Source organism: Natrix helvetica (genome assembly GCF_964273705.1).
Source record: "Natrix helvetica genome assembly, chromosome: 3".
Classification (NCBI taxonomy): Eukaryota; Metazoa; Chordata; class Lepidosauria; order Squamata; family Natricidae; genus Natrix; species Natrix helvetica.
In genome coordinates, this window is record NC_138549.1 from 26287116 (window position 1) to 26313415 (window position 26300).

Here is a 26300-nt window from a genome sequence, read left to right on the forward strand (position 1 = left end):
ATAATGATACATAGTGTGCAGTCTTAAAAAAATAGTTTGCTTCAGTCATAATTCTGTAGCCTCTCCTTCATAATGAATTTTTCAAAACGTAACCTTTTGTTCTTTTGAACTTCTTCCAATAACATTATTCAAAGACAATATCTCCACGTGGTAGGCATTAGATTATGTGAAGTAATCTTTTTTGATCAACCTATCTGCAGATCACTGTGCTTCTATAATACTTTTCTAAGAAATCATTACCCTACAAATACTTTAGAACCGCATTTCAATCTAGAATGGAAATGTAATGTTTTTAAAATCTAATTTTACATTCTTCTTATTGTTGAAATTTAAGTTTTCCTATAGTTTTTTCTAAAGACACCTAGGTATTTGGAGAAATTTTCAAGTTCAAAAGTAAATAGTTCTTTTTTTTTGTTGTTACATCAAAACAGCCTTTGTAGCTAATACCAAAAACAAAACAAAACATATAATTGTGTTTGATGCTTTGTCTAGATTCATGATCTAAATATTAGAAAACAGAACCATCCTCTATGATGAAGAGTAATAGAAATAGTTTCTCTATCTAAATAATTTAGATTGTTTTATAGTAATTTTCAAACTATTAGCATGAGGTTTTTATGTTAAGAAACTAGAAGTATGTTCCTACAGTTTTTAGTGCCTAGTGCTACCAATCATTTTAATACTAGTTCAAGCTCTATGTATGTGATGGCATGCCATTGGAAAGCCTCCTAATGCCTGGGAAGGGTGAAAACCGCTCTCTCACGCCCTCCGGAAGGCCGAAAATCAGCTGGCCAGTGTGCTGGAACTGACATAGGGCAATGCCTTGCGTGCCCTCAGATATGGTTCTATGTGCCACCTGTGGTATGCGTGCCATAGGTTCGCCATCACGGGTCTGGTAGTTAACACAGCAGCGTGCACACCCTTTTGGCACCTGAGCAGAAAAATGTTCACCATCACTGCACTATATCAAATATGGAAGATGCAAGACTATATTTAGACCCATACATCAAGTACAGCCACAACAGATCTCCCTGAATCCTTTGGTTTAGAATTGTGAAGTAGACTTCACTCAGCTTCTCTTGAACATGAGAACTTGAATATGGCAAAGAGCCTGGCTTTCTGAGAGACTGTCTCCAATAGCTTCTGCCCGCTCAGTGCATTCCAGCAGAATGGCTGTGCTCCAAGTCCACCTCATTAAACATTTCCATCTTGTGGGACCTAGAAATCTTTTCTGTTGTTGCTCCCCCCCCCAGCAGAACAGCATCCCCCCCCCCCAGGGATACCGACAGTGCCCTCTCTCCTACACTTCCACAAAACTGAAAATCTTTGGTCTCAATGCTTATTATTTGTTTAATGGACCCTGTTTTAGTTTGTTGATTTTGTTGTTTGCTAAATAATTCTGGGTTGTCTGTATGGTTTGAGCAATTTTTACGGTTTTTTTTTTTTTTTGTAGGTTGTATGCCACTCCGAGGCAATGGGCAGCCAATAAATTTAAAATAATAATAAGGTCCTTGGAAATGACTCAATAGGTGGATAAAAAGGCAAAATCAAGTGTAACTATCACTCTCTACCATGTTTCCCCGAAAATAGACCTGTCCTGAAACTAAGGCCTTGCCACATTTTTCGCGTGGGCAAAAATATAAGCCCCCTGGACAACCTCCCCTCTGGCTAGGTAGAGCACCACTCACCGACCTAGCGGTATCCTGAAAGCGCCAAACCGCGGGAGCTGGGGGGGAAGGCGCTCACGTTTCTTGGTGCCTTCAGGATACCGCTAGGTTGGGGAGTGGCATTCTGCCTGGCAGTAGGGTGGGAGTTGCTGGGCGGCTGCTCCCACAGCCTCAGGCACAGCCTCGAGTGAAGCAACCATGAGGTGACCACGCTCATGAACAGCCACCCGGCAAACCCCCTCTCCAGCCAGAAACACGCCATTCACTAACCTAGGTGATATCCCTAAGACGCCAAGTCACGTGGCTCTCTGCCCACCCCCCAGCTCCCGCAGCTTGGCACATTCGGGATACCCCCTAGGTCGGTGAATGGAACTCTACCCGGTTGGAGAGGGTGGTGGTGCGAACCCCTATTCCGCCCCCAGCTCGCATGCCTCCCAGCCTCACCATGCCCTGGCCAAGCTTTCCTTGCAGGGCCAGGGCACCGCTGCCGCTTTGCCCGCCACGCTCTGAGCATAACTTCTTCTCCGGCTTCCAAACTCCGGAACTCGCCTTCCGATTCTTGCAGCAGCGGCCACTCTAGGAGTGCACTCTATGGTTGTGGGTCCTATGGCAGCCGGCCCACAATCATAGAGCACACTCCTAGAGCGGCCGCTGCTGCAGGAATTGGAAGCGGCAGCGTCGAAAATGACAGGGGTGCCCTGGCCCCGCAAGGAGACCTGGGCCAGGGCATGGTGAGGCTGGGAGGCATGCGAGCCGGGGGCGGAACAGGCACTTGTGCAACCACCCTCTCCAGTCGGGCAGAGCACCATGCTCTGATGTTGGGGGTATCCCGAATGTGCCAAGCCGTGGGAGCTGGGGTGCGGGCAGAGCACCACGTGGCTTGGCTCCTTAGGGATACCCCCTAGGTCAGTGAATGGTGCTCTGCCCGGCTAGAGAGGGGGGTTTGCCGGGCTGCTTCATCCCTGAGGCTGTGCCTGGCTCTTCGGGAGCCCGCTCACAAGGGAGCAGCCACTTGGCAACCCCAAAACAATAAGTCCTCCCCTGATAATAAGGCCAAAGCCATATTTTGTGGGTCAATTTTTTTGGGGGAAAAACGTTATCCCTATATATTCCAGCCTAAAATAGGAACATTAGAATGTTAATATGTGGTTTTCATATAGTTCTGAATCAGTTATTACAAAATAAATTATCTTATCAATTAAAATGCAATGACTACAAAAACTAATATCAATTAATGGAAAGGCTATGAGCTGACTAAAATCAATTGCATTTGTTTCTTAGACAGAGTTGAACTACACATTATCTTGTTAACTTAATGCTTATTTTTTCATATATGTTTATAAACACATAATTTTAATTTCAAAACTATCTTGATAAAAGCAGCAATTCTGCACACATGCTTAACTAGGAATAAATCCAGTGTAAATAATGATATTTAATTTTGAATAGTGATATGTGGGATTGTATTGCATAGGTTTATAAATATGTATGGCTTCTTAAAATATATTTGGGTATAAGCATAAAAATCTCTATCAAATTTTTCCCTCTTTTCAGGCAAAACCAAAGATAATAGAGCCAATAGACTATGAAAATATAATTGTTCAGAAGAAAACTCAAATAATCAACGATTGCTTGCGTGAGCTGCTACTTTTTCCATATGATGATTTCCAGGTACTTTTATTTTTTATGAATCTTGAATTAAATTTATTATACAATACTATAATACTAAGGCTTGAAAGAAAATAGTTAAAACAATCTAGCTGATCTACAAGTTTCTAATATTCTACAGCTGTGTGGATTAGGTACATCATAAATAAATGAAAAAATGAATCAAGTAAATTTCAATGGGCTTGTTAATTCACTGCTCATAATCTGTAGTTATTGGTGAAGTAGTGTTATCTTTCTGCTTTTGAGCTTAACCTGATTGTTGATTATTTCTTTTAAAGTCTTAAACAGGATAGGACTAGATCACCTGATATGACTCATTTTATATCCCTTCTCAGTTTTGGAAATCCAATCATCTCTTCGGGGAATTAACCCAAAGTCACTTGTGGGTTTTTAAGTGATGTGGAAACACAGCTATTAAAGACAGCCTTTAGAAACAGATAGTTTAACAGTGGACGGATAAGTGTGTTTGTTGGTCATTTTCCTAGTGCTGTTTGTTTGGTTTTTTTTTTTCCTGGGACATGATCATATTGGTCTATAGATCTATGTCGGCGTTATTGTATATTCTGACATAAATCTGATTTTCATTGTTAATCTCAGTTTTGAAAGTCAACTCCAATTTGTTTATGACATTGTGATCATTAGCCACGAAGAGTGTCCAAAGAGCCAAGGAGTGTTTAAAAGCTCAATATGGCAAGCAGACTAATTGATCTGAAAAATTAACAGGAAAAAAAAAGACCCAAGGCTTATGAAACTATTTTTACTCTTATAAGTAGGTTTTGAGCCAGTAGAGACTGTCAACTCTTAAATCTACTTTGGCCAAATGTTCAATGCACAAACAGAATTGATGAAGAGATATCATTTGAGGTAGATTGGTATGGGTTAGCTTTCATCCAACAGAATGCAAGGATGGAATTTTCAGTATCCTAGACATAACAGTGATGACCTATGATTGTGAAGTGTAAAATCTAAGAAAATCAGAAGTGGAAAAGCTTCAAATACTGACTACCTATGTGCTGGAGAGATGAATTACAGAAAAATCTTGGACTTAACTGAATCTTTAAAACATTTATTGATACATAATACGTCATGATCCAGACTTTAGATTCACATTCCGATTCTGCTCCAGCTAAGTATATGGAATATCAGCCTCAGGAGAGACAGAGACAGACATCACATGAGGCTGATCAATCACAAGCACTACCTGAACAGCTGGACCTGTCAGGTGATGATGACATAAGATCTCCCAGGCCTTGCAGTAGATAGGTGGAAAGGAGATAGAGCAGAATAATTCTGTTAGGTTACTTGCCAAGCAATGGAGTAAACATTCTAATTAGTGACAGCTGGCTGCAGCCTATAAAAAAGACATGATTTACCTTTGTTCTCTTTGCTGGAAACAATATCATGCATGACTCCTGTGTGTGAATTCTACTCTTAGACCTTAGATGCTTGGACTAGCTGACAAGTTGGACAGATTCCTGAAACAGAAGATAATTCTTCTGCATGCTCCTCTTTGAAAACAAACTTCACAGGCAAGCCTTTGTGGTTTTTGACATTGCTTGCTACCATACTGTTGCTTGAAAGTAAAACTCATAACATCCCCCCCAAAGAACTATATATTGGTTTGTGGCTGAAACCTCAACAGGACACAATACAAATACCCGTTGGTGTCATTGCTTCAGGCAGAGAACCTACCTGAATAAATATAATGACTGAAGATTTCATACGTCTAACAATGCCTAATTATATGTCACTGCTTGAATAGATAAACAAATGCTCATTTTGTGTAGCTTGAAGAATCTGAAAGCAGAATGAACAAATAGTCGTATTCCAAGATGATAACAGTAGTCTTCAAAATCAAGTTGTTAGCAGTAATTATTAGTAGAAAAAGTAATTGGTTGAATTGATATTTAGTCATTTTAAAAATGTTACCAATGACCATCATTCTTGCTATGTTGAGGGAAAATGATTTAAGAAGATTGAACAATACAATTAAAATATTTTAGAAACTGTCTGAAGCAGCAGTAGAATACATAGCAATTTATAATGAAACAATATAGGCAGTGGGAGATAGGAATTTATAGATCTGTCAATAGTACTTTGAGAAAAAGAATTGGCAGACTGAAGACAGGTCTGCTTTTTGCAGATAACTGCAACAGAATGAAGAGCTACTGAGTAGATGACCAGGTCTTTTACAATTCTTCCCTGGACAAGAAGAGTACTTGAGATCACCAACAAGTTTTCGAGACAATTGCTTCTTGTGAGGAGACCACAAACAACAGTCTCTAGTGGGTTAGAGCTCTGGGAGATGAGGGAATAAAGATCTTACTCAAACTGCAGTCATTACCTTTGAAAGAACACTGGATTCACATATTTTATTTTCTAATCACTTTCAGAAATTGCTTGTTAACTGCCTTTATTAGGAACCTTTGGATTAACAGATTTTATAGCACCAGATGAGTTTCCTTGAATCCTTAGTGGAAGAAGTTTTAAATCCAAGATTAAGGATTTATGTTTTGGGGAATAAACAGCAAAAGAGTTATTAAAACTTTGATTTTAGAAAGTTCCACATGGGGGCGCAGATAAATTTGAAACTATTTTCACATAGGGGTTCAGATAAATGTGAAATAAAGTTTTTGGGAATTACTTATTAAAATGTTTTTGTTTTGAATTTTTTTCTAAAATAACTTTAAAATTAATTAGTAGCAGAAACCATAAGGAAGAAAAGATTACAATTAAAGGAGAAGACATTCAAATTCAATTTACAATTATAGAAAAAAAGGAAAATATTTTAACACTGGACATGTTGAAGGATATTTTTGAACAGTGGATCCAAAAGTTAATTTTAAGAGTGTCTGCCTCTATAGATAGACTGTAAAAGATGTTACAGAAGAGGACAAGTTATACATTACAAAACTCAGACTGATTTAGAAGTGGATTCAAAAGTGACTGGCTACAAGAATGACATGGAAAAAGGTATCACACTGGATACTGGCCAACATTTTAAGAATTAAAACAGATATACAAATAATAAACCAAGAGCGTAACCTGGATAATTTTCCTATATTGGATTAATAAATTGTTAAAGCTTTGAGTAAAGAAACAAAGAAAAAAGAAAAAGACATTCTAGGACATTATTTGAATAGCTAAAGATTCAGATTTTTAGATGTACTAGGAAGGAATTAAAATTGGTTTATGTTATATATTGTTATTGTTATATCTTGTTATTGCATGTTGTTTTTGGTAAACTTCAATGGACTTTTGCTATGCCAGATTTAAATATCTATGGAGACTCTCAATTATCTGTGTCATAGTTGCCCCAAATTTGCTTTTCCAAAAGGTAACTGGATGTTCGTGGGTTCTTTTTTTCCTTGAAAACATTTCGCTTCTCATCATCTAAGAATAGAACTGAAGAAGCTTCTTGGATGAGAAGTGAAATGTTTTCAAGGGAAAAAAAACCCTAGAAAGTCCAGTTGCCTTTTGGAAAAGTTCCTTTGGGACATCAGGACTGAAATGATAATACTTTAAGGATTTGTTTATAGATAGAGATCAGCTATAGGAAAATGATGTCATTTGCTGTATTTTAAGAGGATGTGATAAGTTACTAAAATTGTTTGTACTTGTGTTGAAGTGAGAAGCCATTTCTTTATATATTTTTTCTTTTTAACTTATTTCTTTTATTTTTCCTTCTAATTTTGTTTTTTTTTCTTTTCTGCACTTTCCCCCCCAAGTTGGTATTAGTTTTGTTCTAATTGTAATTTTTAATGAAATTACTTGATTAAAAAAAAGAGTAGTTTTTCTAGAATGACATTCTCAAAATGTCTTGATATGGTACAATTTAAAATCTGAAATGTTATTTAGAACATCATTTTTTTTACTTGTTCTATTTGGAAAGATGATCATTTTCAGAATAAAATAATATAACATGAATGATGATTAAATTATATATTTATGTGGCTGCTCAACTCAAATTATGTGGCATGCATAGTTTGATATACTGATTATATTTGTTTTCAGCATTTGAAAAAAATGTAATTGGAAACACTTAAAAAAACAGGTTTATTGTAGAGTTAAACTTTTTATTTTTACATATGACTAGTTTTGCCTAAATAATTCATATTTTAAAGAAGGTTGTTCCTCTTTTAAAGGAATTGAACTATTTACCTGTGTGTTTGGAGAAAACTATATTTAGTAGATCCAATAAAAAATATGTTGAACATTTATGGAAGGAACCACATCAAATGCAGGAAACAGGTGTGACTATAAACAATAGGAAGTGCATATGTACTTTAAAAGTTAAACATTTTGGAATTTACTACCAGAACATTGACCTCTAATACAGATTTAACGTTGTCTTAAGATACTTCTAGATTTCACTGTTATTTTACTTCTCTACCTGCTACATGCAGTATTTCTGAGATGGGGAACAGGGGTAAAGAATGGATCTTGTAATGTTCCATTTATAATTGTCTGTTTTCTAATCTTTCCTTCTATTTTTTCATCAAATCAAAGCTGTCATATGAAAACAGCCCTAGATTTCTTCAGAGAGAAAAAATATGATATCAAAATTATCATTAATTTAATTTATATGCTGCCCAACTCCCAAATTACTCTGGGCAGCTGTAGCTAAGACAATTTCTATATATTTTCATTCTGCATACTTTTACTGTAGTAATAATATTTGTACTGAAAAGTACATTGGGATTGGCAACTCCATGGCTAAGCAAAGTGGTCATTAAGTGAGACAACATATGACTGTCCTGTTTAGCTGCAGCATGTCCAACAATCCTGGCTACAGTTGTTAAGCAAATTTCCTACAGTCATTAAGTGAGACATCATGTAAGCATTACGTGCAATCTTCTGTCTATTTCCCCATTGGCTTTGGTTGTTGGAAGCCAGCTGGGAAGGCCCACATGAAAATAACAGGTATGTAAGTGCAAACACTGGTCATACGTTACTTTTTACAACACTTTTGGAGTTTCAAACAGCGACTAAACTAATGGTTATTAAGCATGGACTACATGCAGTGATGGGTTTCGAAATTTTTAAGAACCTCTTCTGTAGGTGTGGCCTGCTTTGTGGGAGTGGCTTGCTGGCCATGTGCCTGAGTAGGAGTGGCTTGGCAGTCATGTGACTGGGTGGGCGTGGCCAACTTGTAAAATGTGGTGAAACTCACTTAACAACGCTCTTGCTTAGCAACCAAAATGTTGGCTCAGAAACTCTGGCATTTGAAGCATTCAAGCCTTAAAGCTGTTAAGTTACAAGACCCTTGCACCCCTAGCCCTTTAGAAAAAAAAAAAACCAGGGGTGTTCAAACTTGATAGCTTTAAAGCTTGTGGACTTCAACTCCCAGAATTCCTCCTCCAGTCATGTTGGCTCAAGAACTCTGGCACTGAAGTGTGCAAGTCTTAAAGCTGTCAAGTTACAAGACCCTTGCTCCCCTAACCCTTTAGATAAAACCCCAGGGGTGTTCAAAGTTGACAGCTTTAAGACTTTAAGGTTTAGATAGGACTCTTAGAGGCGGGCGGGGTGATTAGTGAGCCAGCCAATCAATGAGCGACGGGCGGGACAAGCATGGTACAGACGGGCAGGGAGAGGGAGCTGGGACCGGTTCTAAACGGCACGGTAGATTTGTGGAACGTCTTCTATAGAAGAGGTTAGAACTGGCAGAAACCCACCCCTGATTACATGTATATGTGTATATATAAAATATACTTCTCAGAACAAGTAATATTACTATAAAATGTCTGTTAGGCAAAATGATACACCATAAGGCAATACTTTTTGAATCAAAGTACCCCAAGTGGGTTAACATAAAAGAATGTATCCAACATCTAGGGCCCATTACCACTATGAGATTGTAATTTGGTGAAGTTGTGGATGCTCCAGCATTGCTGTGCCACTACGATCACCCGCAGTCACATAATTGTTATTTCCAACACTCCCTGCCAGCTTCCCACAAAGAAAATCAATGGGGATGCCAGCAAGAAATTGGAAGACTCCCACGCCCATTGCTTTTTTTTGCCCGCTTGTGGTCATTCTCTTTATTTAGCTAAGGAAATATATCTCTGAAATTATGACCAAATGGCTTCAGGTTGTCCAATAAAGCTGTAGAAATCAACACTGAGCTATTCATAATGGCCGTATCTTTGCATTTATTATTATAATCTGATAGTTTAAAGTTTAGAACTGATGTATGACCAACGATGTTATAGGAATCCAACTAGGAGATTCTGATTGGGAGATATATAGTAAATTAACTGCTGCAAAAATATGCAATGATATCTGTTGAATAAATTGATGAACTAAATATATGCTTACATGCTTTCTGTTGAAAATATTGGAATGAGTTTAAAACTCAGAAAATATGTTTGAGAAAACATCAAACTGCACTATAACCTTGTGCAAAATATTTTTAAAAATCACATAGAAAACTTAAGAAATAAAGTGTTCTGATTTTTAAAAAATATGCACAAAGAATACGGAAACAAAACCTGGTCACCAAAACAAATACATTTGTTGTTATTAGTTGGGAAGTCATGTCCGACCCATCGTGACCCCATGGACAATGTTCCTCCAGGCCTTCCTGTCCTCTACCATCCTCTGGAGTCCATTTAAGCTCACGCCTACAGCCTCAGTGACTCCATCCAGCCACCTCATTATCTGTCATCCCCTTATTCTTTTGCCCTCAATGTTTCCCAGCATTAGGCTCTTCTCCAGTGAGTCTTTCCTTCTCATTAGGTGGCCAAAGTATTTGAGTTTCATCTCCAGGATCTGGCCTTCTAAGGAGCAGTCAGGGTTGATCTCCTCTAGGACTGACCGGTTTGATCACCTTGCAGCCCAACGGACTCACAGGAATCTTCTCCAGCACCATAGTTCAAAGGCCTCAATTTTTTGGCACTCAGCCTTTCTTATGGGCCAACTTTCACAGCCATACATTGCAACTGGAAATACATACAGTAAACCAGAACTGAAACATCAAAACTGAAAATGCACCAAAGATGCTGAAAGGTTTTAAAAGACAAAAAAAAAAAAAAGAGAGAGAGAACAGACAGACACTCTATCTACTGCTGCAAAATGCTACAAAGCAAAATTTATTTTTATATTAGTTCCATTTTCTCCAATATAAAATTTAGTTCTATGAGGAAATTATGACAACAATGAGAAAAATAGGAATAAAGATAAAACTTTTAAAAATCTACTCAGAGATTCCTACTGATTTTGAGTTTAAATGTCCAGGCAGATGAATTGCTTCCTAGGCCTTTGTGCATTATACTTAGGAAATCCTGGAGAACTTAGCGCAAATATTCCAATCTTTAAAAACAATAAGGAGGGAATCTGAGGAATTAAGAGTCACGTCTGCCTGACATCAATACCTGGAAAGATTCTAGAGCAGATTATAAAGCAAGTGAGCAGATTTCAAAAACAGTGTGGTAATTGCCAGCATGAGCAATTGTTTCCAAATTAACTTTATCTTGGACTTTGATCAGATTGCTTTGTTACTTAGAATATGGAAATGAGGTGGACATAATAGACCTTGATCTCAACAAAGCATTTGACAATAGTAGTTGTGACATGCTGATTATAAGATAAGTCAATACATGTATGGCTAAAGGACATTAATTAATAAAGAATGTTGTTGAAGAATGCTGAGGATTTTCGTGGATGTCATCACGCTGCTGCAAAATTTCAATATTTTTATTGAATGAAGGAGTGAAGGAAGTATACTCTACCTGAGAATACTTTTAGGACAATAGGTATGGATGATGCACCTCTAGTGCAATCAAAGGACCACTATATAGTATTGTTGTGACTTAGATGCATTTTACGCAGCAGACTATATATCTGCCTTGTATTTACTGGTTGCATTAAACACTAGCCGAAAATATTTGAAGATTTTAACAAACCCCAGTCTAGAAGTATATTTTCCCAACTAGATACTAGAAATCTGAGCATGATTGAATACCATGTGTCCAGCTCTAGAACTTGCTTGCCTTTCAACTAATATTTTTTTTAATTTTTTTAATTCCATCTTTATTATTTTTATAAATAACTCAAGGCAGGAAACATACCAAACATTCCTTCCTCCTCCTATTTCCCCCATAATAGCAACCCTTTGATGTGGTTGGGCTGAAAGAGAATGATGGGCCCAGAGTCACTTAGTAGTTTTTATTATGGGGTGCTAATTGGCAGAAATATGCTGGTTACCTTTTTTATACGTTAGAACTATAAGGGCTAAACCCTATTCCTGCAAATAAAGTTCTCATTGATTGATTTTTTTTCATTAAAGACTGCAGTATTGAAACGACAACACCAATATGTATGTTCTACAATTCCAGAGAATGCAGAGAAAGAAGCTTACAGCTTATTTGTAACAGAGGTAATTTTTTTTTGTATCTTTCTAACATACGCCACTTCTGGGCTATAAAAATCTGAATAGTCATTAGATGGCATCAGGTTTTTTTATATCTCTTAGACATCTGGAGCTCATCTGCAGCCCAGAGGTGGTATGCCTAGTTACTTAAGACTATATTACAATTTGCTTTGTTATTGTAACCAGTCAGAACAACAATAAAGTGTTCTGATTCATCTCCACCCTTTACTCAGAGCTCCAGCTGGCTAGAGTAGCAGTCTCGAAGTACTATTCAGTAAGACTTTAGAAGCTGTTTGGAGTTTTGTAAAATTTCCTATCAAACTAGCTGCTTGGAGTATGCTGGGTATTTAAGAAATAGGCTGTTTCATCATTTTGAACAGTATGCTTTGCTTTGTTAGTATTTCTGGAACAAAGAAAGAGGAAAAGAAAATAATGTTTTTTTTTTGTTTAATAAATATAGAACAAAATAGTTACATCTTGAACCTGAGCATATTACTTTGCCTCTTTGTGTTTTAGCAAAAGAGATTTTGGACAATAGAAGTGGAGATTTTCCTCTTCTAAATTCCTCATACATTTTGAAACCTCACATGCTATATCTGTATCAATCCAAATCCAGTCGTCTCTCCATTCTAAATTCAGTCCTATTAAATTTCTAGATGATTGAGCAAGTCAGTTTCTGCACTCATTTATTGCTGTCAATTGTTCACAATTACGTCTCTTTAAATCACTCTGGCAGACGACTTCTTCATTCATACAGTAGTACAGACCTATAGGCAGATTGCAATACCGTTCTCCTTTCTCCAAGATACTCTGTTTCTTAGAAAATATCTCCATTATGTTATAGGAAATTGAATGCCAAAATAAACTCTACAGTATGGTTTAGTTAAAGAGTGTGTTGCTTCTGAGTTTAATAGGAATACATAATTTTTTGTCATTCATCATAATTTAGTAGTAGTAGTAGTAGTACTTTATTGCAGCTGATGATCAGCTCCAAAGAACAAAGAAAAGGAAGACAAATGGTAAGATAGCAAACAAAAACCACAGTAAAACATGTACAGTATTGGAGAAGTTAAAGTTTAGGATATTTTTCAAATAGTAAAATAAAACGTAGCCAAGTTAAGAGAAATAAAATCACAGTAAACAGATAATAACCGTAAATAAAATGGAACTGGAGGGCTGCAAGTGGACATATTTGTAAGAAGAGCAATATAAAAATAGAGTAATATGGGTTAGTGTTTCAGAACTCCTTCAATACAGGGGCAAAGAGTTTATTCAAATGGGATTAATTTCCCCTGAAGAATAGCTCCTGGGAGGGCATTAAATCTTGCCAGCATTAGGGCTGCTCTGAAATTTGGGAGTTGTTATTTGGCTTACAAATCAACCTGGATTGAAAAAAAAGGTGAATAACTGTCCAGGAACATACCTCCAAGTATGGCAGCCAAGTCTGATTGGCATGCTGTGTAAAGGATGCCTCTGCATCTTCATATTCCACCATCAGGATTATATTAAGTGAGAAATCTAGCAATTCCTACCCTAAGATGAATCATAGTAATGGCATACAATCACAGGAATTAAGCCACAATGGGGGGAAAACAACCTTAACTAAAAAGAGGGGGGGAAAGGCATAAACTTTCAATTTTGGTCACTCCAAACAAATGGTGAAGTGGGCACAATAGGCCCCCCTCATGGATACTATGAAAAAGGCATTGGAAGCCACTGAGAGTTCAAGAAAAACAAGAATGATCTACCCCCATCCTTCTCGCCTTCCTGAGGTCATCCAAGAGCATAGTCAATGCTGTCTCTGTTCCCTTATCTTGGCCTGAATCTTGATTGAAGGGAGTCCATTAATCTGTTTCATCCAGAGTCCTTTCAAGCGGAAGGGTGACCACCACCTTTCTAGATTCTTCCCTAAAAAGGAAAGGTTGGAAACTGGATGTTATCCATGCCAAGCAATGTCTCTTGAGAAGGGAATGCTCCACCACTTTCTTCAGAAGCAGAGGGATTCCCCCTCCCTCAAGGAAGAGATTACCACACACCCAATCTCACATCCTATCCTGGGTAGCCCTGACCAGCCAGGAGGGGCAGGGATCTATGATGTAGTTGAATTAAGATCGACAAAAATCCTGTCCACTTCCTGTAATGGAAATTCTTTTTTCCCCTCTAATTAGCATAGATATAGCTGTGTGATCAGATCAAATACTCAAATTACTAAGATAAATGTATTGTTGCATAAAGAATTGAACTAAAGTTTAATTTTTGTCCTGATTTAAAGTGTATTAAGACATACATCTCTGACTGGCATGTTGTCAATTTCAAACATGAAGATTACTCGGGAGACTTTCGGCAGCTTCCAAAGTAAGTAATTTTTGTCTTAAGCTTTATATTAATGCTTACTAATACTTGTTAACTTTTAATATTTAATGTGGTAGATTTTTGGAAATTACTTCCATTTCAGTTCTAACATGCCAGATTTGGAAACATGTTTTTTTTCCTGACTTCCAGGTTTAATTTCTTAGGATGATTCAGTCCTGCAATATGGGTTTCATAAAAACAACATGGAAAGAGCATTTGCAGTTTGTTTTCATGGTTTCGGGAGAAGCAAGAGCCATGATGCTTATTCATAACTGATCATTAATTTTTAAAATTTCACTTTGAAATATGAAATATGAATACTATATCATTACTGTATACAGATAGCTGCAGAAATGTATGAGGCTGTGTTAACCATTTTCCTATAAAGGCAGAATGTCTGTTCAATGAAGAAATAATATGTTGTAAGTCCTCATTTTTAGCAGGTGAAAATTTAATATTGATAGATTATAACAAGTATGTCAACAATTAGTTTAACAGATGTTTAAATGATTCTCCCTATTTTTGTAAAACAAATTTCAAATCGTTTCCAAATCTTAACTACATTTGCATTCAAGATACAAAAGTAAGAAAAAAAAGCCAAGTCAAAACTTATTACCTTCATGTAGACATTCTCTTTTAGAGCTTCTTGTGTACTCTATATTTTAATCATACTTTCACACATTGATAAATTGTTGCAGTAATAATTGTTGCCGTAATAATTGTGTGTTATGGTTGTTGTTGTTTTTAGCAAAGGGAATAGATTAGAAAAGCTTCCAGTTCATGTTTTTGAAGTTGATGAAGAAGCAGATAAGGATGAGGCAAGTCTATTTTTTTTATTATTTTACTTCAGTTCGTTTTTAAGTTGTTGTTATGATATAGGCCCCTTTAGCAGTAACAAAATGTTATATTTAATAAGAAATCCTGAAATCTTTAAAATATATTGAATAATATATTACTTTGCCCCAGTGATCTGTATTAGGCATAAGAATCTTCAATAGTTTATAGATGGAAGTGCATGATTGTTCCTTACATATTTTGTTTATTATTTTAAAACCACCTTATAATTCTGTGTATTTCCAGATGGTATGCTGCATTAAAATATTTAGATTTAAAATACACACACCATAAGTTATCTTATCTTTATGGTATGGTTAAGTTACTATGAATGTGTATCAGTTGGTGGCATATAAACCCAATAAATAAATAAAACAAGAACTTAAGAATTATTAAAATATTCAAAAGTATATTATTTCATACTCCTTAAAAAAGAGGATGAATTTATATAGCAAAGAAAAAGATAAAATTTATTACTATATTTTAAGAAAGATTCTTCTCTCTAATACCATCTAACACCATTGCTGTTTATATATGGCTCCTTTCGCCTTTCTTTTTCCCCCTTAAGAATCTAGTTTCCTTAATCTTTTTAGAGAAATAACACATTGCCTTGCTTCTTCCAACTCTCTGGGAATTAATGGTTTATTAGTGTGGTCTTTTGCTTATGCTGATCTACAAGAACTTACAGCTTTGTTTAGAGACCAGGTTATAGATTTATCTCTAGGAGAGTCTTTTAACCTCTTCTTTTACATACTTTTTATTGTCAAGCAAAAACTTTTATATTTGATTTATGTGCTTCTAATTTCAATCTGAGATTCATGCATCTGGGCAGCTAACAATAGTTAAAAGCACAATAACACTATATAACAAAAAAAGACAATAACACCCATTTAATGAGTAACTGAGGTTAAAAAAAAAGCTACAAGCAGCAAATCAAACTATTGCATAGGCTCTACCACGTGTCGTATCTGTACCTCTGTGCTTGGTGACAAAACCATATCTGAGGCCCTGTGAAAGGCCAACAGCATTGGGACAATTTAATTTTGAGGGGAGCTGTTCTTCCAAAGGGCCCTATAACAGATGGGACACCCTAATAGACTGGATAGGAACATTAATCCCAGCTAATCCAGTCCTTAATAGAGAGATTGCCTGCCTTTTCTAACCAAGGTATTTAGACTTTTTCCTAAAAGATAAAGCATTCTGAAATCACCTACAAAATAGTGTGCTTAACTCAATTCTTTGCTGTGTTTTAACCTGACAACAGAAGCAGGTTATTCATTTCATTAATGAGATTTAGCAGTATTTTTAGAATTTACTTTAACTTTTATGATCTAATAATGCACAATGGAAGGGAAACCATAATGAATGAGTGTTACAACACTACATTTCTCTTCTATGGGCAACATTGATTTATGCTCAATAGTCTTATAGCATAGGGAACCTTTCTTCATATTTAAGTTACATCAAAGCACTTGCTTATTGCTTATTATTTATAGATTTATTTTTTTTCAAAAAAAAAGTTTTAACTCATGAGTTTATGTGAAGTTTATTTTTTAATAGGATGCAGCATCTCTAGGATCTCAAAAGGGTGGACTTACAAAACAAGGATGGTTATACAAAGGGAACATGAACAGTGCAATCAGTGTTACTATGCGGGTATGTATATTTTTTGTCTACTCATAAAATACTGTGATGCTGTATAGTGTACAAGTGCACATTGACTGTGATCTCAGCAATACTTCTTAATGTATTACAAAAATTGCAGTGTTGTGGGTGCAATTAAAGAGATGCTTTTGATCCCTGTGTCACATTGCTTTTGTTTTTAATGTAATTTAATTTTTCACAAATTAGTCATTCAAACGAAGATTTTTTCATCTCCTTCAACTTGGTGATGGATCCTATAATCTTAATTTCTACAAAGATGAAAAAATATCAAAAGAACCAAAAGGCTCAATTTTTTTGGATTCCTGCATGGGGGTTGTTCAAGTAAGTAGAGAATTATACTGCTTGGTATGATTTGTAACTCTTGCAGAAATCTATAGCATTTCTTCTAGTGCTTTGGAATTACACCTTTATACTTATTTACTCGTATAGAGTGTAAGTTCATTAAAAGCAACGGAATATTTTTTAATCAATTTACTAGAATTGCACTATTGGTCCTTTGGATGATAGAAATATTTTTTTTTATTACAGATGCTTTATGTTTTTAAGCTTAATAATAATAACACAGTTCCAGTTTAAATGTTGAATTAAAAGATCTAGAATCATGTTTTGTTTTAAAGATATTCAGGGATTGGTGCTACTACATTTGTTGCTATGAAATTTATCTTTTTGAGCATCTAGTGGGTTGCCAAGTTTGAAAAATACTGACACAGACTGAAAAAGTACCTTCTCACCAGAAAGGACAAAAAACAGGGTCATTTTTCATTTGCGTGCTAAGCATGGAGAATGCTGGGAACTTGTTTCTAATGTAACAAACCTGAAATTATGTACTCTTATTAATTGCCTTCAGATATTTTCTCTCAGTTTAATAGTTTAATATAAAATTGTTTCTGGTTCATGTAACACTAAACTCTGGTTGAGCATTATATTTAGAAGCAAGTAAGCTTGAATAAAGCTTCATTATCATGATCTCCATTTCCCTCTTGGGCACATTTGGGATAATAGTTCAGAAGAGCTTACTTTCACTTTTACAGAATCTTGAATTACAGGACTTTAGCCAGCAGAAAATTTAGAAGCTCAACAGCCGGTTTTAGTGTTCATTTAGTATTCATTGAAAAGATTAAACTCCAGTCCTGCTCAAGTCTATCCAAATTGCAAGAAGAAAATAAGAATGTGATCCATCATTATTCAGTATGTTCTGCTTTTAGTGTTAAACCATAATTTAATATTGCATGTGAATGCAATCAGTATGTGTATTTTTCCCCTTGGAAATATATCTTGCTAATTATAATTTTAAGCTAATAACCAAAATGCCAAAGTTTTTTTTTAAAAATCAGGGCAAAATATAAGTGAAAACCTTCAATATTTTTTCTTACATTTTCTGGCAAACCAGATTCTTCTCATCCTTCATTACTGGTCCTTCTTCCATATTATTATATAAATTAATAATACTTCTCAGGCAGAATATTTTGGAAAATGAATGGGTTAATTAGAAAAACTAGAACTTAAGATGGAAAATATTTTAGTTTTTGTTTTTTTATCCCAACTCCTAAAATTGAATGCTTTTTTCATAGTCTTCATTCACAGTAGCATAATCTCTTGTAATCAACATGTTCAGACTGAATCTATGGAACTCCCAAATTATTATTAATTGTCTCACCTGTTTTGACTTCTTTCCCTTTTTTGGCAATATAACAGGAGTTCTAACATTGCTAGACTGAGCTAAATAGACAAGCTGTAATTTGGGAAGTATTTGCTTGTTAATACTTGAATGGGTTTTAGTATTTGTATCTTTTTATTATATTTAGTCTTAAAAATTATGTCTAAAAAAATTAACAGATATTATAAAAAGCCACTGTCTCACTTTTCCCTTCTCATACCCCACAAAAGGAGCAAAATCAATAAAAATAGTAAAGTAAAAAAAAATCAACAAAGCTTGCACACACACACACAAAATATTAGAATATAAAGCAATAGATTTTTACACAAGAAATGAAACCCTGCCCCCAATGAATCATATTGTTCAGTCTGTCCATTATCCATCCATCCATCCATCCATCCATCCATCCATCCATTCATTCATTCATTCATTCATTGAGACTGAACATGTTTCTTCAGTTCACTATTTTAGGCCTAAAATGGTAGTTTCTTTTTAGCAATGCAAAATTAGTGAGTGAGGGAGAAAAGAAAATATGTTGCAGCTGCTAGATTAACATTTTTTCATTATATTGCAGAACAATAAAGTCCGACGTTTTGCCTTTGAGCTCAAGATGCAGGACAAGAGTAGCTATCTTCTTGCCGCAGACAGTGAAGCAGAAATGGAAGAATGGATTACAACTCTAAACAAAATTCTCCAATTAAATTTTGAAGCAGCAATGCAAGAAAAGAGATATGAGGACTCCCATGAGGGTAAACACACCTTATTTTCAAGTTACTTTCAAGCTGTTCACTAAAAGAAACATTTTTCTCTATAATTAATAATTGTTATAAGTAATTTTCAAACAGTGGCATGGTAGCCTAATGGTGAAAATGCTCACATTCCACTTGGAAGGTTGAGGGTTCAATCCTAGGTAACAGCAGGTTTTTCTCTTCAAGGGCAGAAAGAAAAAATATCTGCTGTGAACTCTGGTAGGTGTCAGAAAGGCATCTGGCCAGTAAATGCTCAGTTCCATCTAATCACCCTGATTCTACCCCAAATAGGGACTGCAGGGTCATAAAAAGAGAGTGTATATAGTACTTTCCTCTGTTTTTGGTAGCCTATACAGATATGTATTATTAAAAACAAGACACATTTACCATCAAAATAACATACTGTATATAGATAATATAATATACCCACAATGAATCTCATTTAGTTTTTACAAATCAGGCTGCTGTGATTCTTAAGAATCAATTGGTGGATCTTCTTACAAGTGCCAGAATGCTGTGATAGTGACAAATTAGATGCAGTCCATCAAACAGTACCTAACAGAAAATAGAAAATTGCCTGTTTGAATTTTGTTCCTGAATAGTGTGAAAGATTACCAATTTCCAGAATTTTGAAATATTCTTGGTTGTAACATTTTTCTATAGTGATCAAGGGACTTTGATAACTTTTTTTTTTAATTTCCAGAAGATGAACAAAACAGGATAGACAGCTCATCTGGTTTAGATGCTTACCTTCCTGAAATTGCAAAGGTAGTCTTGTGCCTTTTTTTTTTGTTTTAAAGTATGAAATTCAATGACGGTATGTAATAGAATCTGCAAAAATAGAACATCCCGGAATGTACAATTGCACTTCTGACCTGTATGAAACTATCATCCCAGAAGCAGTTTATTGATTTATAGAATTAAATACTTTAAATTAAAAATGATTTTAAAGTATCCAGGACATAGTATTCTTGATGCAATAGGTTTTTTAAAATACTGTATTTTTTGGAGTATAAGACGCATCGGAGTATAAGACACACCAAGGTTTTGAAGAGGCAAATTTAAAAAAAAGTAGGTAGGTAGATAGAGGGATAGAGAGGGAGAGAAAGAGAGAGAAATACAGTAGGTAGGTAGGGAGAGAGAGAGAGAGAGAGAGAGAGTAGTTAGGTAGGTAGGTAGGTAGGGAGGGAGGGAGGGAGGGAGATAAAGGGATATATAGAGAGAAATAGAAAGAGAGAGAGAGAGAGAAATACAGTAGATAGGTAGGGAAAGAGAGAGAGTAGGTAGGTAGTTAGGTAGATAGAGGGAGAGAGACAGAGAGAGGGGGGGAGAAATACAGTAGGTAGGGAGGGAGAGAGAGAGTAGGTAGGTAGGTAGATGTTTCCAGGTGTATTTATCCATGTGCTGGAGAAGGAAATCGCTGACAATCTGCAGCACCTAAGACTTTGTTTCTGCTGGCACAGCACTTGATCAATGGAATTCTCATCAGTTAAAGAGCTTTCCAAAAGGGGAAAAAAGTTTTTGCACTCTAACCTCCCAAAAATGGCCCAATTTTCATGAAAACGCCCCCCCCTCTTTAAAAAAAAAGACATGAATAGCCTTGGGGGGGCTTGCAGAGTATTCTTGGGGGGTGGGGGTGGGGGCAAAAAGGAGCAAAAAATGACCTGTTTTTCATCAAAACAATTGCATATATAGCTTTTTGGAGGCTTAGAGAGTGCTGCTGGGGGCAAAAAACGGCCCCTTTTTTGCTCATTTCTGCCCTCCCCAGCTCCCAGGAGCTCTCTGAAAGCCTCCATAAGGGTATGCATGGCCATTTTGGTGAAGGGGCAGGGCTTTGGGAGGCAAAAAAATGCTGTATTTGGTGTATAAGACACCCCCTAGATTTTCAGCCTCTTTTTTGAGGAAAAAAGGTCCGTCTTATACTCCGAAAAATACGGTATTCAAACTACTTTCTGAACACATCAGATTGTTTCTGGTTTGAAGGATGGAAGATGTCACTAAACAGCCACTTAAGACAGCAGGATCCAAAGGTGTTTGTCATGATCAAGGTCAGGAATAGAACATTCCATAGTTCTTTGGAATGCTCCGTTTCTAAATCAAGTGAATTTTGCAAATTGCTAGCTTATGTACCTTACCAAGGAAAGAATGTTGATACTTACCAGGAAGGTTTGTTTTTCAAGTATAGTTGTTAAATAAAACTTAGCCTGCTAGAAATAATGCTCTTTGAGTTGGGTTTCGTTTTTTCATAATTTCAAGCTAGATGTTCTTGGTAGGCAGATACAGAGAAAAAGTTAATACTGATCATTGTAAAGCGATCAGAGACTTCTTTAAGTAGATCTGATCCTTGATAGAGTAAAAATTAATGGGAGTAAATGTTTCCGTCAGAATAGTTTCATTGGCCTTTAAGATTGTGTATTACATTTTCAAAAATTACACTCAAGAAAATAAATAGTCTGATTTAGCCATAAGATTGATATACTAAAGCAGTATGTTGAGAATCAGACTTGAAGAAATGATATCTTTAACAGACAGATCCATAGTTAAAATGCCTTAGTAATTTAGTTCAGTATTTCTCAACTTTACGATGTGTGGACTTCAACTCCCAGAATTACATTAAGCAGGATTCTGGGTAGCATTCTGTGTGCCTTGAGTTCTTTTTTTCTCAAAGCAAGCTGTTACTAAAAGGAGATACCAAAAGATCCCTTTGGAATGGAGATTGGGCCCATGTGGTGGAGGAATAATTGAAACAATGGAACATATTATTTTCAGGGGTGAAATTCAGCGAGTTCTGACCGGTTCTGGGGAACCGGTAGGGGAAAATTTGAGTAGTTTGGAGAACCGGCAAATACCACCTCTGGCTGGCCAGAGGTGGGAATGGAGATTTTGCAGTATCCTTCCCCCAGGAGTGGGGTGGGAATAAAGATTTTGCAGTATGCTTTCCTCAGGAGTGGGGAGGGAACGGGGATTTTGCAGTATCCTTCCCCCAGTAGTGGGGTGAGATTAAAGATTTTGCAGTATCCTTTCTCCAGAAGTAGGGTGAGAATGGAGATTTTGCAGTATCCTTCTCTTGCCACGCCCACCAAGCCACGCCCACAGAACCAGTAGTAAAATAATTTGAATTTCACCACTGATTATTTTGTATTGTCCCCTCTATGCAGCCACTTGCCTGGAATTTCATCTCCATTCTTTACTCAATATTTTAGTTCTTATTTGTTTTATCTTAACTTGTTACTATCAGATTAATTTTTCTTGCCAGAAAGTTTGCTCCTATTTGGCTCTCTGTTTAAAAAACTTCTATTCTTTGCAATGTTCTGTGTGCTTTTGCCCCTTGAATATTCTGCTTAGATCAGGTAAACATCTGCACTACATCTCAAAATCCAATGTAAGAATTAGGATATACTTTTTGATAGAATATTACCATGTATTGGGACATTACACTTATATCAATGAAGGACAGCCTTAAAAAAAACATTTGAGACTGAATGCCAACCTTTTTTCTGGGACTGGGAAAGAAAGTAAGCAATTTTCTACAAGGTGAAGTTTAAATTAATTGAAGTCACATCATACTTTTCATTCTAGAAATGTCTTTTATGGTCATTAAAAGCAAAATGGGATTTGTGTGTGATGTTGGGATGACTAGATGGTTGTGTATGGTATATAGTGTTAGCCACTGATGCACATGAAGCTAAATACATACTTATGAGATGTATTCAAAACTATTTCTTTCTAAATTCAGTTAAAATACAGTGTGAAACAGGAAATGTTGCACTCTAGAAAGTGACTAGGATTTGACTGTCCCTTGAGGTTCAGAACACCTGCTTATTATATCTAATCTTGGTGCCTCAAATGAGGCTTCCTGTTTCCTTAAGATCCAGCAGCTATTTTGGCTTATGTTTTTCTTAGGTACTATTTTCCCTGTCTTCTGAACTTTGCACTGTGCACTTTTTGTTGCTATTTACAGTAAGATTAATTTTGTTTAATCTCTGGATGGTTTCAAAAATATAAGTGCCCTTGTGAATTATGCTCTGTTTCTTGGCATCAGTCTGTTTTATATATTTTCTGTAGAAACAAACACTACAGAATGGTTTGGCAATTGTATTTCTCTATGGAGATTCTGTCTTCCTTCATTTTTTTAAGGTTGGCTACTCATGACAGGATCACCTGTCCTGTTTCATGATAAATCTTTGCAAGAGGCACTTGCCATCCCTTTCTTGGTCTACTGAAGGCTTCTCTACCAATGCCATCTTCTTTTTCTGAACCAAAATAATTATAGACAGGAAATAAAGTTGGTTAGAAAGGTTATATTTTACTACAAAAGCAAGTAAAATGTAGAATTTACAGAAATAGATTCTATTTTTGTAAAAGAGTGCAGAATGAAATATACTACCGTAGCATATTAAAGAATTGCCATATTTTTATACTTCAGACTGGATCTGTTAGTGTATGCCTACTGTATTGTTCCTTTCCTACTACACACCATCAAACTTCTCTTTCTGTATTGTGTATATGTGTATTTTTTAACGTAAATAGACACAAACATATACATACATACATGTTTACATTATACGTACACACACACATAAATACTCATACATTTATAAAGTCACACACACACACAGACATGTATACATATGTGTGTGTGTGTATGAAAAAATGCCTTCTCACACTTATGGGGGGGTTGTGTCTTCCTCAATTTTGGGTCCTCCACCAGAGTTTAAGGGTTCTATGCAGCATCTTAGCTGTTCCTAGCACTGCATTCTTCTGGATTGAGAGCTCTGAAGTTGCTCCTGGAATTCGTTGGAGCCAGTCTCCCAGCTCAGGAGTTAAAGCTCCAAATGCTTCTACCACCATTGAGGACTACTTTGGCCTTTACTTTCCACATTCTCTACAAGTTCGTCCTTCAATTAAAGGAAAGGGATGAATAAAAGTGGAAATTTAAAGCCTGAGAAGGTTACAAATAAAAAAAGAAATGAGGAAAAAAGTGACCGCTGGTTTTATTTGCAATTCTTTATTTTTCCTTTTTACACATCAGTATATTAATGTGCTATTCATGAGACAAATGTTATAATTAATTGATTTAAATGATTAAATGATCCAAAGAACATAGAAATATGCCTAGAGATGATAAATTGGAAGAAAGATTTAAAATTACCAATCAGATCGCCATACCGGTGAGAAATATTCCAGGGTCCAAACTGGCCTGTGTCGTCTCATACTGTTATCATAACTAGTCCTACAGAGGATTTAACATCTGTTCTTGAGAGATCCATTTAGTCTAGGAAAAATTACCGTCAAGAAAGAAGGAAAAAATATTTATTAATTTTAAAAATGCTATTTTATTTTGTAGAGTTGCAGAGATTCTGAATTCAAATTCAAAAATGAAAGCAGGGTTAAGCTCTTTGCACTAGACCCAGATGCCCAGGTAAGACTGATTGCAGGGAAAAATCCAAAGCCTTTATATAATGTTGAGTATTTAAAGGTTATTTTCAATATTTGTTTCTTTTAAAGAAACTAGACTTTTCCGGTATTGAGCCTGAAGTTAAGCCATTTGAAGAGAAGTTTGGGAAGAAAATCCTGGTGAAGTGCAATGACTTATCTTTCAATCTACAAAGCTGCGTGGCTGAAAATGAAGAGGGACCAACAACAAATGTAAGATGTAATGGTGAATCTTTCACATGTAATGCTTCAAGAAGAATATCTAATATATATTTTGATGTTTAAGACTCAAAACATTCTGAGAAAATATAATTTCATCTGAAAATTTATCAGAGTTTTACAATCCAGTCCAAGAACAAATTAAATGACAAGGTTTTACCACCAAGGAATATTCCCTTCCAAGGAATTGGAAGTTATATAGAACAGAGTATGTTTTGTTTAAGTAAGGGGCACATGTGGATTTTTAAGAGGTATAATATTGTAGTATTAAACATTTGACTATATATAGTACTAGTAGGATCCAGACAAGAATATATGGAACATAAGGTACTATTCTGTTTAATGGCATTCATCATGTAAACGTTAATGTGCAATATAAAAACTGATTTTTCTTCCGGCGGTTCTACATTATCTATTGTTACAAGTAAATTAGCATTTGCCATTATTATGTTCATGTCTTCTTTTTTGATGTCCAGGTAGAGCCATTTTTCATCTCACTGTCACTATTCGATGTTAAGCATAATCGGAAGATTTCATCAGATTTCCATGTTGATTTGAATCATAGTACAGTGAGACATATGCTAGCTAATACATCACAGGAGTTGTTGAATGGGAGTAGTGATTGCTTACATCCAATTCAGGATATTATTTCAGACGTTATACTACAATATCCCAAACAAGTAAGGAAAAAATAATGTTTCATTACAAATCAGTGTCCCATATTTATATTTAAGAATTAATGAAGCAATTAATTTGTTTTTAGGGAATATTCTCAGTAACGTGTCCACACCCGGATATATTTCTAGTGGCCAGAATAGAAAAAGTCCTACAAGGGAGCATTACTCATTGTGCTGAGCCATATATGAAAAGTTCCGATTCTTCTAAGGTATTTGCTTTGATTGTTGGATATTTCTAATTTATGAATTTGTCTATAACCTGGTAACTCAACATCATCAAATTGAAATGTGCACATATTTAAGACATCATTGCCAGATTTTGCTTTCAGTTTAATTCCTATGCTCGGCAGACATGGGCAAATACAGATTGTAGGCAAAGTTGTATCTTCTGTGCTGAAATTTGTTGACGAATGGCCTAAGCAGACTAAAAAAGATAGTAAAATCAACGATTGAATAATCTGTTAAGGAGTCTCAAATATTGCTTTTGATTTAAGATTTGTTTGGAAAACTAGAACTTAATTGTAATTAAAAAAAACATGAGAAACAACCTTTTAGATAAATTTTAGGAGTTAAGGCTGAATTTGATTGAGAGTTTGAAGCCCATAGTAGTTTGATAAATTAAGAAAAGGGAGTGGGAGACATTTCAGTTTCAGTAAGAATAGGGATTGCAAAAATGTATGCAGGGGGGGGGATTTTGAATTGTAATTCAGTTCTTTTTCTGACTGCTTACAGGTTGCTCAAAAGGTTCTGAAAAATGCAAAGCAGGCTTGCCAACGACTAGGGCAATACAGAATGCCATTTGCATGGGCAGCCAGGTAATGCATGATAGTATTCTTGATTTAATCCAAGAATTCTCTGATTTGTATTTCAGATTAATTGGTAAATTAATTTATGCGAGTGCTCCTTCCCCTTGAATAAAAGTAATGGTTTAAATGTATTTCTAGTTTGGCATCATCCCCAACATTTATGACAAATTAGCTAGAAAAAGAAGGAGGAGGAGCTTCC

At 35.8% G+C, this 26300-nt stretch overlaps 1 protein-coding gene across 10 annotated transcripts in view; it reads left to right on the plus strand.

The window, feature by feature from the left end:
• Positions 1-26300, plus strand: part of DOCK9 (dedicator of cytokinesis 9) — a 137196-nt gene that overhangs the window by 42165 nt on the left and 68731 nt on the right. For 9 of the 10 annotated variants that reach the window (XM_081948180.1, XM_081948188.1, XM_081948185.1 and 6 more), the window contains exons 2-14: positions 3222-3338; positions 11623-11712; positions 13979-14061; positions 14807-14876; positions 16453-16548; positions 16744-16878; positions 18789-18963; positions 19667-19731; positions 24311-24385; positions 24472-24612; positions 25095-25298; positions 25382-25504; positions 26028-26110. In XM_081948180.1, coding sequence (XP_081804306.1) covers positions 3222-3338; positions 11623-11712; positions 13979-14061; positions 14807-14876; positions 16453-16548; positions 16744-16878; positions 18789-18963; positions 19667-19731; positions 24311-24385; positions 24472-24612; positions 25095-25298; positions 25382-25504; positions 26028-26110 — 1457 coding nt within the window. The remainder of the gene's footprint in view (positions 1-3221; positions 3339-11622; positions 11713-13978; positions 14062-14806; positions 14877-16452; positions 16549-16743; positions 16879-18788; positions 18964-19666; positions 19732-24310; positions 24386-24471; positions 24613-25094; positions 25299-25381; positions 25505-26027; positions 26111-26300) is intronic. The other variant, XM_081948181.1, reaches the window with a different exon arrangement.